The sequence below is a fragment of the Panthera pardus genome, unplaced genomic scaffold (assembly GCF_024362965.1).
Source record: "Panthera pardus isolate Hobbes unplaced genomic scaffold, ASM2436296v1 HiC_scaffold_13, whole genome shotgun sequence".
NCBI classification, from domain to species: Eukaryota; Metazoa; Chordata; class Mammalia; order Carnivora; family Felidae; genus Panthera; species Panthera pardus.
This window is the reverse complement of record NW_026526688.1, coordinates 116,321,873-116,335,170: the sequence shown is the minus strand read 5'-3', so window position 1 is coordinate 116,335,170 and position 13,298 is coordinate 116,321,873. Positions and strand designations below refer to the sequence as shown.

Here is a 13,298-nt window from a genome sequence, read left to right as displayed (position 1 = left end):
TTTGAAGTTATACATTCTTTTTCTATTCTCTTAGTGATTATCATTAAAATTTTAATATGCATTCTCTACTTCTGCATTTCTTGTGAGTGGAAACACTGGCTGTCCTTTGTTCTGGATTATATTTTCCAAGGCTGTTTTCATACAAACATATTAGAAAATGTATGTATGGTTAGAAAACCAACACAAATATGCTAATGCTCCTGCTGCTTGCTGTGCTATGAGTAACAATGTTCCTTGTCTCTGACCCAGGAGTCTTGAGTTTCTTGCCACCACCCATGAAACAGTACCAGGCTCAGTTATTAGCTTTTACGTAAAGTGAAATCATATCCCAGATATGAAAAGATCACTGACTTAATATATAACGAGTATATTTATTTTCCTCTCCTATAAGGCAAAAACATTATAATACTTTTAAGCTGAGTTCTCACCTGCTCTTATCTTTGATATTATTGTTGGCTAACATTTTATTCCCATCTGGCTAAATTGACTTTATGTATAAATATTAAATAGTCATTGTTTAATTACATTTATAAACTAGTGAGGATTAGATGAGTAGTTTAAATAGGATGGAACGGTGCTTGCACACAGTAAGTACATAATATATGTTCGCATTATTACATTTTAACAATGTTTTTTGCTCACCTTCCTCAGACCATACTCATTTAAAGTTCAATTTTCCTAATTAAAGCAAATATAAATTATATATTCTTTTTTGTGAGTCCTTTCTTAATACTGTCTATATTTATAGTATGTCTAAAACTTTCATCAGGCTTTCTTTGTAATTCCATACATATTTTTCTGCATAAATGTTTTTTGTCAATCTACAACACTGCCTGAACCAATGTCATTTTCTGCTTACTACTGAGCACAATTAGGTGCTTTCAAGAGAGGTCTTTGAAAATAATTATCCCTTCTTTTAGTCTGTGTCTTAACCATTAGTATTTTTTCCCTCAAATATTACCAACTCAGCAGTCAGCTCTTCTATAATTTCTTCATCTCCAGCCATAATATTTAATGTAGTTTTGTCTTATATCTCCCAAACGTGAAACAAGAAAGGTGGGGTTATATAAAATGAATACTTAATATGATACTATGTATACTGGTTAATTTTTTATAAGGTCTTTTATCTCCATATAATTATAGGGCTTGTCCTTATTTTGTCTATTTTATAATTTGTATATGTTCTTTTTTGGAGGATTCATTGAATAAACCATACACTCAAATAAAAGGTATTATTACTCCAGAAACCTAGAAGCAAATGACACCATAAATGTTAAGAATGGCTGCCATAGGCCTGATCACATCACAGACTTATATATAGCACAATACAAAGAGCAATGAACTAGGAGTAAGTATACCTATGTTTTAGTCTCTATTCTCCCGATGGAAGATAAACCAGACTAGGGGCAGAGGCTTGTCAAATGATGTAAGGTAAAATTTTAGTTCTGTGACTAATTAGTTTTGTTATCTTCTCAAACACTGTATTTCTTATCAACTAAATGCTGAAATTATCTGCTTCATTCGCCTTGCAGGTTTGTTTTGAGAATCAAATGAAATAATGTTTACGAAAATATTTTTAAACTTCAAAGCACTCTGCAAGAATTTATACCATAAGTATTATTGTTAACACTTTAAATACATTAGTTCAATGTGCCAATATAAACATTTTTCACCTCTAATCTTAACATCAATATACTGGTCCCTGAATATAAGCCTCAAGGGGAAATGCATGATCAGGAAACAAAGAAAGTTAAGATGGAATAAAGAGATCTCTATCTCAGAAGTTTTTTTTTTTTTTTTTTTTGAGGTTTATAAAAACCTATGATACTCTACTCCAAAAGACTATTAAAAGAGGTTTGATTCCATGTCACACACCACAGATGAGTAATAGGTTAAGCTACACCATGGCTAAACTTTAAGAGTCACTTCTGACTTCTGGGTTGACATGGACTATTAAGAAGCTAATGAAGTAAGCCAAAATCTGGCAAAGCTTCTTAGGTTAATATATGAAGAAAAACACAGAAGCAGCTACTTAAAAACTCACTGAAGTTCAAATTTCCTACTTCTTCAAAAGCAGCCTGAATATCATAAAATCCAAGTGAAAACCCTTACGGCAGTTTAATACAACACTCACACTAAAGGATTTTTCAAGACAACGTGATAGTGCCAAAAAAAAATAAGATACTTTCCCTTTACTTAAAGTGAGAATATGGAAGGTAATCACCGAAACTTTACAACAGAAGGCTGCAATTAGTAGCAGTACTTAGTTTAGACATAAGGACTTCTTATGACAACACAACTTTAAAAACAGTACTCTTCTGTGCTACCAATTTCTGCTTTATTTTTTACCTCATGTTCTATTAATGTACCAAGTACTTACATCTGGAATAAATCCAATCTCATTGAGATGATTGCTCAGCTCTGGATCGTGGAAAGCAATCATCTGAGAGAACACAGTCAGATACTCTGAAATGACAATATAAAACAATCATCATTTTTACACAATATTTCAAAGACACTAAATTCATATAAATTACAGCTTTATTTACATTTTGAATGATATTTAAATTCTCTAGGAAGAAAATATACTTTAATAGGTAATTTTGTTTTATTACTTTAATCACTTCCTGCTAATTATTAAACATACCAAAAAGCTATGGCACAACTTATTTTCTGCCTTCTAAACTATCAGTTCATTTCTTGAATCATAGATTATACATAATGTCTTCCTATTAAATTCAACATACATTTTTCTCTAGCAATATTAAATCTGTCTTGATTTATTGTATATTCACGAAGTGGAAGAGATACTTAAATAAGGACCAACACTTAAAAAACATTTTTTTTTTTTTTATTTTAGAGGGAGAGAGAGAGAGCATGAGTGGGGTAGAGGGGCAGAGGGAGAGAGAGAGAGAGAGCATGAGTGCAGTAGAGAGGTAGGGGGAGACAGGGAGAATATCAAGCAGGCTCTACAATCAGTGCAGAGTCTGACATGGAACTCCATCCCATGACCCTGGAATCATGACCTGAGCTGAAATCAGGACTCAGATGCTCAACCCACTGAGTCACCAAGGTGCCCCAAGAACAACACTTTATAAGCAATCACGAGTAGAATAATTATGCTTCAAATCTGTTTATATATACAGATATAGGCATTTGTTCCAGTTCTAAATTATTTCCATCTAAGGCTCCATATTTGCCATATTTAGGAATAAGAATTAACAAATGTTAATCAGAAAATAGGCACACAGGGGGCACCTGGGTGGCTCAGCAGGTTAACCTTCAGACTCTTCATTTTGGTTCAGGTCGTGATCTTGTGGTTCATGGGAAACAACCCCACATCAGGCTCAGCAGTGACAGTGTAGAGCCTGCTTGGGATTCTCTCCCTCTCTCTGTGCCCCTCCCCCACTCTCTCTCTCAAAATAAATAAATAAATAAATATACATAAAAAAACCAGGCACACAGTAGGCAATTAAAAATACTGTTGTTGATTTTAATCCTATTGTAATTCATAAAGTCCAGTTGAAATATAAAGAATATTTCCTTATTTTTTCCATTCTTTCAGCAAATTACTATTTTGTCAATTTACTTACTACGTTTTAACCTAAACAGGATTCTGGCAACGATCAACTCAAGGGCAAGTAAACCATATTTTTACTAAGTAAAAACACAAAATTAACACATATTTTAAGGAGTTCAACTTCTTTCTTCCCCCCTTTTTGAGATTAAAATGACAATAACTCTATAAAATGAGTAGAATGCTGCCTTACTTAAATCTAATGGTTACTGTGAAGATAAATGGTAATAAAAGACTGAATATGAATTATTTTTTCCAGTTAATAACAGAGGGCTGGGGAGATTTCATGACCTACTTAGGATTTTTCTCTAGTTTATGACATAGCCAGGTTCAGAATTTAGGCTTTCAGATACCTCGTGGTATGTTTTTTTCTGCTGTGCCAAAAAGGAGCATTATTTCAAAAGAGCACAAAAAATGTGAGTTGTAGGAATATTGGAGAATGTGGTAAGAAAAATTTCAGACTATCTGTATCTTTCTGAAGGAAGACAGACATTCACTACTTCCTAGGGATTCCCCTGGAAATGATATGGAAGATGCTGAGGAATTCAGTATGATGCTGGAATGAGACGTTCGTAATGAGCACACCCAGTGCTCATCCCAACAAGTGCCCTCCTTAATGCCCATCACCCATTTTCCCTCTCCCCCGCCACCGCCCCCCCCCCCGTCCACCCTCAGATATCATATGTTTTCACTCATATGTGGATCTTGAGAAACTTAACAGAAGACCATGGGGGAAGGGAAGGAGAAAACAGTAGTTCTTTTAAAAAAAACAAGAACTATATAAAATTGCATTTTAAAACTCTGGTAAATTAATTATCAAAACTGTTTTCCTTTATCAAATAAAGGTCAATACTTGAACCACTAATACTACTATTTCTGAGCACTCCACTATTCAAATCTACACTGTGGGGTACCTGGGTGACTCAGTCAGTTAAGCATCTGACTCTTGATTTCAGCTCAGGTCATGATATCATGTTTTGTGAGTCTGAGTCACTAATTGAGCTCTGCACTAAAAGCATGGAGTTTGCTTGGGATTCTCTCCTTCTCCCTCTTTCTCTCTCTGTCCCTCCCCCACGCATGCTTTCTCTCTCAAAATAAATAAGTAAACATTAAGAACAAAAACCCAGGGGCGCCTGGGTGGCTCAGTCAGTTAAGCGTCCGACTTCGGCCCAGGTCATGATCTCACGTCCGTGAGTTCAAGCCCCGCGTCAGGTTCTGTGCTGACAGTGCAGAGCCTGGAGCCTGTTTCAGATTCTGTGTCTCCCTCTCTCTCTCTGACCCTCCCACATTCATGCTCTGTCTCTCTCTGTCTCAAAAATAAATAAACGTTAAAAAAAAAAAAGAACAAAAACCCAAAAAACAAAAAACAAATCTACACTGTCATTAGGTGTCTATAAACATGACTGCTATATGGTGTCACATGATGAAATAAAGTACTTCCCATACCTTAAAAAAAATGACAATAACTCAATGAAAGTTTCCTCTTAACTTCAACTCCTTCCTTCCATAAAGTAGCAGATCGATTTTTCAAACCCATTATTGGGTTAAAATAACCTATAAAAATAAAGTCTGATTTTTTTTTTTTAGTTCTTAAAGTACCGTATTTTTAATATTTCAAGAAATATTACTAAATCCTTGATAATCTGTTAGTATAAGTAGCCTTCCCCTCTCTTCCTCAATTAAAACTTTGCTTCTGTTGGGTATTATATGTAACTGATGAATCATTAAATTCTACTCCTGAAACTAATATTACACTATATAAATAAAAACTTGAAAAAAAACCCAAAAAACCCCTGCTTCTAATGACCAATTCTAATGAATTTTATAATTATTTATCTGTAATCAATGATACATATTTTACAAAGAGGAGCATCAAGAAGGGCCACAAAGAAAAGATGAGGCAGTGCTGTATTCAATACCATGATAAAGCCAAACTTCAGATCTAATTTGAACTTCTACCCATGGCTTCTAGGTAAAGAATAGGTATTTGATTAATACTTTTCTTGATTTCATGTTTATTCTATACCAATAGCATTCATTCTATCTACACACTGTCTCATCTTTTCCTCTAAGAACAAGAAAGGCATAATTCACATGAGCTTCAAGAGTTACAGATTAAAGTGAAAACTCAGGTCAGACCCCAATACCCCAGGGAACTTCCAGGTTTAACTTTAAATTTTTTTTCTACTTCTAATTAGCAATAGTATGTTTACAGTCTTAGTTTACCCAGAAGCTAGAAGTATGCAATACCAATAATCATAAGCATTCAACAATATGTTCATGAAAGCACATAGCTATTAACTTTTAAAAAGCACATTTCATTAAAGAAATTTTTTAATGTTTATTTTTGAGAGAGAGAGATGGAATATGAGTGGGGGAGGGGCAGAGAGAGAGAGAATCTGAAGCAGGCTTCAGGCTCCCAGCTGTCAGCACAGAGCCTGACACAGGGCTTGAACCTATGAACTGTGAGATCATGACCTGAGCCAAAGTCAGATGCTTAATCGACTGAGCCACCCAGATGCCCCAAGCACATTTCATTTTAAACCAGAAAAACTGTGCCTCAAGAAATTCTCCACAGATATGCTCCAGTTTATTAAATATCATTCTTATCTGAACCTGATAAAAGATAATTATTATGTGGTATTACATGGTTAATTAAGGATCAGCTGAAGAAACCTAATCCATCATGAAAACATATTCCTTGCATTCTGCCAAATACCAATAGCTGGATTAATGATATGTGTTACAACTGCATATATATGTATAAAATACAAATATATATGTATTTTGTATAAAATACATACAAATAAATATGTATACATGTTTATATATTATTATGTACTATGTATTATCTCATATAGAAACGAAAGTCATAAGGTTGGCACAAACTGGTTGCTTGGGACAAGTTTTGGAACGAGATATACTATGGTTTGTTACATTTAGAAAAATTTCTTTAAAGGTGGGATATGATAGAACTGATGAAGTCAGCACTATGTGATATTTCAAGTTATTTAAAAAATGCACTTAAGGGGCGCTTGGGTGGCTCAGTCGGTTGGGCGTCCGACTGCGGCTCAGGTCATGATCTCACGATTTGTGGGTTCGAGCCCTGTGTCGGGCTCTGTGCTGACAGCTCAGAGCCTGGAGCCTGCTTTGGATTCTATGTCTCCTTCTATCTCTGTACCTCCCCCACCTGTGCTCTGTCTCTCAAAAAAAAAAAAAAAAAAAAAAAAATGCACTTAAAAATTCCCGAGTAAGTTAAAAAAAAACTGAAGTGCACATGTCCTTTGATTTAGAAATCAACCTCAGAGAATTTAAGGGTAGTACAGAAAAACAGACCAGTAGTCAAAATAAAACAAAGAATTTCAAGGATATTACTGCTGACTCTTATAATGTTCATAAACATTCTAATTGTGATTTCTAATAATGAAGATATACATCTAGAGCCATAATATAACCCCCCTAAATAGTGTTTCCTAACTAATAGGTGATGTATGTAAGGCTAAATGTTATTCTTTAACATGAAAATCAAAATATTTACACAAATTCCCCCTAAACTTCAAGTGAAGATTCATGTTGCACTCCTGCCCCAAATCATGTCTAATAAAATTTTTTTTGTGTTTTAATGAAACTTTATACCTTTTATTTTTTGCAGTGACATATTAAATAAAATTCTTTTCCCTTTTAATCCCTCCAAATTAAAAATTATTATACCTTTCCTTTAAAACAGCTTAATTTATTACATACTTTTAAATGACAGTGTAAGGATTTCATATGACAGTATCATATTTTTGTGCAGCTGTTTATAAATAAGTCATGTTTGTTTTCAAAAACAATTTCATAAAATGGATACAGGATGAAATTTCAGAAAGTTTCCACACATGGATATCCTTATTTTTTCCTTTCTGACTAGTCTTTCTTCTTTCATTCTCTTAGCCAGGGTAAGGAAAGAAGAAGGATGATAGGGGACAGATTTAAAGCAAAAGATTTCCTCTGCTCACCTATCAAAAATGACATTCTCAGTTCTGTAACTATTTGTTATTTTCACTGCTCGTTTTACCTTGAAGATGGTTAAGTATAGATAAATTTGCAAAGAGTCATAAAACTCTTGGGTTCATTGGCAGTGAAATAACTTTGACTTCTTTTGAGTGCTGTGAGTCAGAATGTCACCAAATAAATTCATTTGGGCACATTTTAGTTGACAAATTAGATGATCTCCCATTACAAAGTTTGCTACTTGTAAAATTTGGCTTACTGCGTAAAGTCACAAGAACAAGTATCAACCTTTATGTGTATAAAGGAAGAGGTTTAAAAAAGGTTAAAAAAAAGAGAAAGATAATTTTTAGGGCTACATTTGTCAGCTATTTTTTGCATACGTACCCTGCTCTGCTAAATCTACAAACAAACTCACTTAATGGTTTTCATATTTCTAGTAAAGGTAGAATATTTTCAGTCTCAGAAAAAAAAATCTCTTTAGTCACATGATGCAAGACACTCTTGAAAATGGCAAGGCTGTATACTCAATGTATTTTCTACTATCTCCCGATATCCTATCATTAAAGCCATCCACGACAAAGATGTACATTCAACCCAAAATAAGAAATGCACCATTTTCCTAAATGCATAACACTTATACTGTAGTTACATATAAGGAGATTTATATTATACTCCTGTTTTTAGACCGTAACAGACTTTAGTCTATCTTCCTTCCTCCTTCTCTCCCCCAAAACTTATTGAATGTCTATGTGCAGTGTGACCATACATCGAAGTTTACGTGGGAGAGTCCCAGTTGCTGCCTTAGGCTCAGTGTCTGGTGCAGTTTAGTGTACCTTTTAACTATGAAAAATATCCAATTTAGTTATATAACCACTGTGGCTATGTGTTGCACTACATTAAATGTTAGACATTACAGAGAAGAAGATAACATCCTTTCCCCCAAAGGATTTAGGAACATCTTACAGGTAAACAGAATACTGGGGAAATTTTCACCCAGTTTTATTTCCTAAGTTTATATGGCATTTCTGTATTCCTTTCCCTTTCTGATGTGTAGGAACCACATCTTCCAACTGGTCCAAGTATGAATATGCCTTAGTTTTATAAACAGTACAAGAATGTTTAACATCGTGGCAAAATTCCAATGGCTGTTTTGGTGAACAACACAGAGCAGGATAACTTCAAAGAACAGTAAAAGTTTATAGGCCAGTTTTCTGGGTTATTCCCTTCTTAAATGCAAAATGACATTAAAGTATAGTTAGGTTTTCCACAAAGGATGAGTTCCCATTCTTAATGATTAAATGGCTGCCTCTCTTCACTGGACTCAAGCTGCCTTTTTTTCTCTTCAATAGCCTACATTATGTCTTTCCTGTGAGTTATAAGCCTGTTTTCCAATATCTCTGAAACTCAAACCAATCTATCCCTTTCAGATCCCTCCACCTTTTTCAATCCAACTGGTACTCTAAGGTTCTGAATCTAAGAGAAATTTTAGTAATCTTTAGTTAGAGGTCCAACCCTGAGTTGTTTAACCACTATTTTATTTTTAAAATCCTGTGTTGATACTTTATAACTCAATAGTAACACCACTGCGGATAATCTGATAGTGTAAAAAAAAAGTATGTCCCATTAGGCTAGAAGTAATTAAATTTTTAACCTTTTTAAAAATGTCTAGAGGTAACACGTTATAGGACACATCATATGGTATACAATTAAGGAAAACAGGATGTCTTGACTAGATAACTTTTCTCTCTTCTTTAAGAGACAAAGCATTTTAGACTGTGATGAGTATGTAAATACTATATTTTATTAGAAATTTTTAAATAAAAATATTTCAAGTTCTATTAGTATATAATTATAGAAACAAATATTTTTTCCAAATAACATTTAAAGTTGCTATTGAATATAGAAACTTCTGGTTTCTGTAGGGGCAATAAAATGACTAAATGAATATGCAATTCTACAATTAGCTTTTGAATTGATTGGCTTTACATGATCTAAGGCTTTTCCAAAACTTGTGGGGAAAAAAGTGTTCATGTGTTACTTATGCCAATCAAAAATCAATGTTAATTTGAAGTTTAAAGCTTAAAATACCATCTAACAAAAGGGGAGGAGAGGACAAACCAAGAAGGAAAACACTAAAATGAGAGCTGGGTATTTCTAATTCCAAGCCTAAAATAAACATTTGGAAGAAAAATAAAGCATTGTTCTTCCATAAAATTTAGTAACCAATAATCAGTATACTGTTTCAGCTCCTTCTTTAGCTCTCTTTTGGAATTCAGGCATCAAATTTGACTACTCACTGTTTTTTCAACCCATTTTGGAACTTTTTACTGCAGTTCTCTTACATGTTCTCTGTCTTAAGAATATCTTTCTCCCAGGCTGCCTAGGTGGCTCAGTTAAGCATCCAACTTTGGCTCAGGTCATGATCTCTCAGCTTGTGGGTTCAAGCCCCGCGTCAGCTCTGTGCTGACAGCTCAGAGCCTGGAGCCTCCTTCAGATTCTGTGTGTGCCTGTCTCTGCCTCTCCCCCACTCACGCTCACATGCTCCCTCTCCCTCCTTCCCTCTCTCCCTCCTTCCCTCCTTCTCTCTCTCTCTCAAAAAAAAAAAGTATTAAAAAAATTAAAGAATATCTATCTCCCTTTTCACCAAGCAAGCTTCTACTCAGATTTCAAATTCATAAATAAATATCCCTCTTTAATGAAACTTTTCTAGACATGCTATCTCTTCCTTTTGCCACTAAAAAGAAGACAGTTTAAAAAAATAAACATACCATAAAATAACCTCCCCAACTTCATCCTCTGTGCTAATATAGTAGTATGTACATTTATTTCATTGACTTATAAGTAGTTATTTTCACATTTATTTCCTATATTGGGCTATGAAATCCCTTGGAAAAGGACTGAATGTTACTAACTCTAAGAACTTCTATTCCTTTAGTAGTGCCTGGCAGAGTCAGTGCAGAACAATTAATTATTGGAACACTAAATTAATTGAGACTGCTTCTTTCTTATGTAACATATATCGTCAATACAAAAAATGAACAAATAAACACCTTGGCTGTTGTTTCCTGGGAAAATATACATGAAACATTTACATAATATTAAAGAACATTTACCATAGCTTTGAAAAACTTTAAAATTAGTTACCAATTCAAGATTTCAAACACAAATTTATAGAAATTATAACAGAAAATTAACACTTACAAAAATAAACCTTAAATAATTGTATAGTCTTTTCATTACAGTATTAAATGTTAAAATACATTACTGATTAATCTAACAAACTAAGGATATTTGGGGCCTTTCTGACTAGTTCCTCCAAATTCATGTTGTGTACACTATGGTTTCTCTTTATCTTTGTATATGAAACAAGATCTTATTTATTTGTATAATAAGCCTTTTTAGAGTGTATTAAAGAAGTCTACAAAGTATAAAAACACATCTTTTTCAAGCTGGAAATTCATTATCAATATAAAACACATCCATTCATCTGTATTATGAAATAGTTGCTAGAAAAATGAAACTTTTTAGAGTTAAATCATTTCTGTATTTTGAAACAGGAAGCTATACAGAACCAAAAGAAAACCCAATGTAATAGAAGCTTTCTAATATGGTCCTCTGAGAGCTAGCCAATGCATTTGATAAGTTCTGTTTTAATTGCTTTTTTGATGATTCTCCAAATACCTTTATCTTTCTTAAAGTACAGCATCTAGCTATGCACTATGCTTTAACAGAAGCCTGATATATTTGGAAAAGTATTATTTCCAGGCCCTTATATATGAGAGACCAATTAATATTATGGGTTCATGTTAGTTTAAAAAAAAATAACAGCTTTATTTCTTACTTATACTTAATTGAAGATTAAGAAATCATGTTTTGTGATATACAAATACTCACCTAAATATTTTCTACCTTTAATCTTTTCAGTTTGTTTTGGTCACAATTTGACAAATTATTTGCATTGTATAGCGTCTGAAATCTCTTAGTATAATTCAAGGTGTTATTAAATCCACTCATTTTGGTATTGCTGGAATCTTAAAGAGTATACTGACAATTCTATAATAAATATCACTGATAAAGGTAATAAGGAAACTATAGATAAGTATGGAACACATCTCAATTAATAAAAGATACGCTCTTACAATACATAACTTCATTAATTCTCAGAAGTTGACATTACATGACTCTTGAAGTTATATGGCTTTACTAACTAATCTAAAAGCAAAAAGCACCTTCCTTTCTATAAAACATACTTGTCTTTGGTTATAGTAGTCATTAGAACAATATTGTAATTCTTTATGGATTTGGTAGAAAGACTAAACCTAATGGTCTCTTAATGGGTTTTAGTGATAGATTATCATCATATTTTATTGGGTCACATTCATAAATTTAATTGAGTATTGGTCCTTTGACGTAAGTATTTTCTCTGTAAAAAAACAAGGAAAGACATTTGCTTACCTTGTATTACATGCGAGTTGTCTTTCAAGAAAAAGTTATACAGGTATTTGGGAATAAAAGCAGACATACATGCATAAGCCAAGGCTAAGAAAGAATAGGCAAAGATATACGGTAAATTAGTTAATGAGGCAAATGATGAGCAGTTACTCAGCACATAATCCTTGAATCTACTATTAAACAAGAGTCATGTTAACAATTGATGGAAACACAAAATTAAGGATGGGGGAAACCCTCTATCCTTTAAAAATAAAGAAAACATTTTGGACAACAAAAGATAACCACCCTACTAAATTTCAATTTCAAACTAGTGTGGCAATCATCCCACAATAATAAAAACTTTCATTACTTAGAACTTTATAATTTAAAAAAATCTCTAAAAATGATCATTATTAATGAGCTATACCAACTTTAAGATCCTTTATTTTTCTGGATACAAACAAAAGAGTCTGAGAACTTTGGATTTAGGAACTCTAGTCATAAATTATTCTTTCAAAGACAGATCTCTTATTCTAGGATCGATGCATGTGATACTAGACTTTGCTTAACTAAACATAGCAAAATCTCTGGTCTAGATTAATGAATATTGACTTCGAAGAGCAGTGTACTTTAAAAATTATTTTAATAGTGAAATTTTAGTTTTCTGGGATTGTGCTATCTCTATTCCTGAAATCTTTATAAATTCTCATATGAAATAGAATTTGAGAAGATGGAGATTCTGAGATTGAGACTTCTAGAGATTCATATTCTATAGGGTAATGGTCTCTGTATGTGATATCGTTGGGGATTAGAATCAATTAAATTTAACATATTTTTTGAGAATCCTACTATAAAAGAGACATTATAAGAGGGGGGCAGGAAATTAAAAAAAAAACCTACCATTTAAAAAAGCTGCGAACCAAAGAAAGGGTTACTATATTACTGTATAAATTACTAAAATACAAAACTTACACAAGATAAATTTTCAGAAATACAAAGTACTGTATGGGTTCAAGAGGAAGGATAAGTCTTCATCAAGGAATGACTGAAATGATCAGCTTTGGAGATACAAGAGCACTACTGATTTCTTTACAAACTGCTTAGAAAGTATATATAGACTAAAGCTAATCTCCAAAGAAGTCAAGTTTTTCTCCAAAGTTTCATTAAGTGGTCACCAAAGAAGATGAATTCATAATCAGATTCTCCCTAAATTTCTAGTTACTGCCTGGTCACAACTAAAACTCTAGTAATAAATTAATCCTTTACATCCTCTAAAGTGAGTCTAGCAGATTATGTC

At 33.2% G+C, this 13,298-nt stretch overlaps 1 protein-coding gene across 4 annotated transcripts in view; it reads right to left on the bottom strand.

Moving 5' to 3' along the window:
• The window catches only part of TBCK (TBC1 domain containing kinase), a 225,574-nt gene that overhangs the window by 108,193 nt on the left and 104,083 nt on the right, over window positions 1–13,298 (bottom strand). For all 4 annotated transcript variants that reach the window (XM_019416577.2, XM_019416570.2, XM_019416616.2 and 1 more), the window contains 2 exons: window positions 12,026–12,109; window positions 2,381–2,466 (listed from right to left, as the gene is read on the bottom strand). In XM_019416577.2, coding sequence (XP_019272122.2) covers window positions 2,381–2,466; window positions 12,026–12,109 — 170 coding nt within the window. The remainder of the gene's footprint in view (window positions 1–2,380; window positions 2,467–12,025; window positions 12,110–13,298) is intronic.